The sequence below is a fragment of the Notothenia coriiceps genome, unplaced genomic scaffold, assembly GCF_000735185.1.
Source record: "Notothenia coriiceps isolate Sejong01 unplaced genomic scaffold, NC01 NC01_scaffold00019830, whole genome shotgun sequence".
Taxonomy (NCBI): Eukaryota; Metazoa; Chordata; class Actinopteri; order Perciformes; family Nototheniidae; genus Notothenia; species Notothenia coriiceps.
The window spans coordinates 567-3,980 of NW_011352531.1; the positions used below are offsets into that span (position 1 = coordinate 567).

The following is a 3,414-nucleotide window of genomic DNA, read 5'->3' on the forward strand; positions in this document are numbered from 1 at the left end:
CATCTGTCTCAGTTCATGCAATACCAAACATCTGTCCCTTTTTCTTTACCAAACATCTGTCTTACTTCTGCCTTACCAAACATCTGTCTCTTTTTTTTAACAAACATTTCTTACTTCTGTTATGCCAAACATCTGTCTCACTTCTTTAAGAAAAATCTGTCTCATCTCTGCTATACCAAACATCTGTCTTACTTCTGCTACACCAAACATCTGTCTTATTCCTGCTATACCAAACATCTGTCTTATTTCTGATACACCAAACATCTGTCTTATTTCTGCTACACCAAACATCTGTCTTATTCCTGCTATACCAAACATCTGTCTTATTTCTGCTATACCACAGTGGAATTAAATGATGAGATATATCAAAATTCAAACTTTAGGTCGGTCCCTGTATTTATAATTGTTTGACAATAATAGTGGGTTTTCAGAACATAAAAAACATGTTCTAAAAGAAAACTGAAAATAAGTATAACATGTCTCCTTTAGATAATAATATTTTACGTCCATAAAATCTTTTGACCTGTTATTTCGGTTTGAATCCTATTGCTAACTGTGTCCCATAATGATACAAAATATTGGATTCATGGAATAGAGATGAAGTCATGTAAGACGTTTCTGACCTATCCTTTTAACAATTGTGTTTGTGTGTGTTTAGCTCCAACAGCAGCAGCAGCAGCAGCATCTCCCCAGGCAGATGGGCCAAGGCCAGAGGAATCCATACCCCCAAGTCAATCAGTACCAAGGTGAGAAACACCAACACCTGCACCCGTTTCAACTGTCCAACAAATCACACAATTTGTGCAAAAATGGAACCATCCCCATAGATTTCCTAATAAACGAGTCAAGCCCTGACCTGAATTTGCCAGCATGTTATTGATGACCACGTTAGTGAATGGATTTTTGGTAAATCAGTTCCTAGTCCTTTGCAGGGCATCCTGACACACATGCACACTTGGTCTGCAACAAGTATGGTTTACATGGTGGAGAGCAAAGACATTTAACAGCTTTTACAGTTCACTCTGTGACATATTCACACACAGATAGACACGTAAAACATGTATGCAAACAGATGCGCTGTGCATCATCCTGAAACCAAACCCTGCCTCTGTCCGTCTGTCAGATGCATCTGTTGGCGCTCAGATGCTCTTCAGCCTCTTTCTCTCCTCTCCCTTTTTCTCGCTCCCTCCGAAAAAAAATTACAGAATATTCCTGCTCTGCCTGTTACCACGGCAACTTGTCTGTCCTGGATCCCCTAGAGTTCCGGTGAAGTCGGAGAGATGGATGAGAGGAGGGAAGTGGGAGAGAAAGGGGGGACGCTGGCAACAAGAGGAATAGGTAGATGGTCTGCTAGGTAGAAGAAGAGGTTGGGAAAAGAGAAATAAAGAGAGACAGGGATGGAGAGATGAAGAAAAATACAGAAAGGGAGATGGAGAGTCAAGCTGAAATGCCATTTATAGCCATCAGTCTGTCTGCACATCTAGGAGATAATATAGAGAGGAAATTCTGGCCTAGAAATGTATCTGTAAGTTCAGCTATCCTGCGGCGCAGCAGTGATTTAAAAGCCATTGCAATCAGAACATAATTGTACGCTTTTTATATACATGAAAGGGTATGTGGGATACGTGTGGCCATTGTGTCTGGTTACATTACCTTACTCATTTCCTACTTACTCATGAGTCTGGAGTGTGTGATCCTCTCCGTTCCGACTCCTCTGTTGGAAATACAGTCCGAGCTGGGAGGTGAGGGATTAGTGGAATGATGTCAGGAGTGGGTTTATTAGAGGATTTGGAGCCATTTCCACACTAGCAGGCAGACCTCCTCAGCTCTGGCACTGCCGAGGCTCTCTTTGGGAAAAGTGGAGAAGTGAGGTGCTGGTGCTTTAGTGTGTTAAGTTTGACTTTAGTCTGGTCGGATTTGAACTTCATTTGGAGAGAAGTGTTCCTTTCCAGAGTAAACAGGTTGTCACGGAACATAAATCTTTGCCTCCGCTCTGACGTCTTACGTGCCAGTTGGTGATTTAAGTGATTCAAGCATATAGACTCCAAAGCTGTTTCACAAAGTCCAACTCCTTTATTAATTCTGTCTCCACATGCCTCTCTATTTCTTTACCATCTCATTGTTTTTATTCTCATCTTTAACTCTTCTGAATCTCCTCCCCTAGGTGCTCCTCAGGATCTGGCCTCAAGGAGCCAGGCTCTCCAGAACATCCGGGCCGCCCGTCTCCTACAGCAGCAGCAGCAGAACCAGCAGCAGATGGTCCAGATGGGTTCTGTCCAGGGTCAGGGGGGCTCCGTGGGACCCCAGACTGACATGGGTCTACCCTACGGCAACCAGGGGTCCAGCCAGGGTTCCCTGTACGGGCTCAACCCCTCCATGAGCCAAATGATCCATCAGCAGCAGCATCAGAGCCAAAGTGTCCAAGCCTCCATGGGTCTTCCACCGCAGCACAACCCGGCCGGGGGGCCGCCCCGGCAGGCAGTTGCAGGTCCTGGGGTCGGAGGGATGCCCGGAGGTCCCGGAGGTGGTGGAGCCGGAGGGTACGGAGGCCAGGGGATGTTAATGAACTCGATGACACAGCAATCCCTGAAAGGACCCCCGAATGCCAAAGCCCAAGCACAGAGACTGCAAAGCATGCTGGGAGCAGGAGCAGGAGGCGGGGGGATGGCGGCGGGTGGCTGGCCACAGCAGCAAGGACAGAGTCTGCAGTCCTTGGGGGGAGGAATCGGAAGGACTACAGGAGGAGGGGGAGGGGACATGGTGGGGTTCAGGTCTGCCCAGGGTTATGGGATGCAGCCGGGTCAACCCCAGGGCATGGCCAAGCAACACTTTCAGGGTCCGGGCCAGGGCATGAGCCAGGGAATGGACCCCAGGGTGGGCAACCCAGCGGCGGGGATGGGCGGCCCAATGATGGGCCCTCACATGGGCGGTCAGCCAAGGACCAACCTGCCCCGGCCAATGGTCATGAACCAGGGAATGAACCAGGGGGTGATGGGCCAGGGGATGAGTGGGATGGGGGGATTCGGCCCGGGCCCTGGGGGGCCTGGGATAGGGACAGGGGGAGGAGGAGGTGGACCCTACGGACCAGGGGGAGTCGGGGTGGGAGGTCAGCCACCGGGCTACCAGAGGACAGCGAATCAGGACATGTCATCCTATGGATATGGGGGCGGGCCCTCAGGGGGAGGAGCCTTCGGATTGGGCGATGGCTCAGGGGCGGAGCTGGACTCAAGCGATGGTTGGATGGAGGAGTTTTTCCCAAACCAATAGCCAACGGGAGATGAGTTTTTACTGGATGAACTAAAGTCGGACAAATGCTAAAAACCTGAAAAAGTAAAACAAAAAGGATGACATGATGCAGACTGGCATGTTATTGTTTTCTAAAACGTGTGTGTGTGTGTGTGTGTGTGTGTGTGT

General features: G+C 48.9%; 1 protein-coding gene across 1 annotated transcript; it reads left to right on the forward strand.

Annotated features, from left to right (window-relative positions):
- The first annotated feature begins 662 nt into the window (after positions 1–662).
- LOC104952344 (mastermind-like protein 3) lies at positions 663–3,267 on the forward strand. Its single transcript, XM_010779155.1, has 2 exons — positions 663–746; positions 2,165–3,267. Exons 1-2 carry the CDS (start codon positions 698–700, stop codon positions 3,265–3,267), a joined length of 1,152 nt encoding a protein of 383 aa, XP_010777457.1. The 5' UTR covers positions 663–697.
- Positions 3,268–3,414: the final 147 nt, after the last annotated feature.

Coding starts and splice junctions, on each gene's coding strand:
- LOC104952344 (XM_010779155.1), top strand. CDS start 698: ATGGGCCAAGGCCAGAGGAATCCATACCCCCAAGTCAATCAGTACCAA. Junction 747..2,164: donor CCAAGTCAATCAGTACCAAG/GTGAGAAACACC, acceptor CTCCTCCCCTAG/GTGCTCCTCAGGATCTGGCC.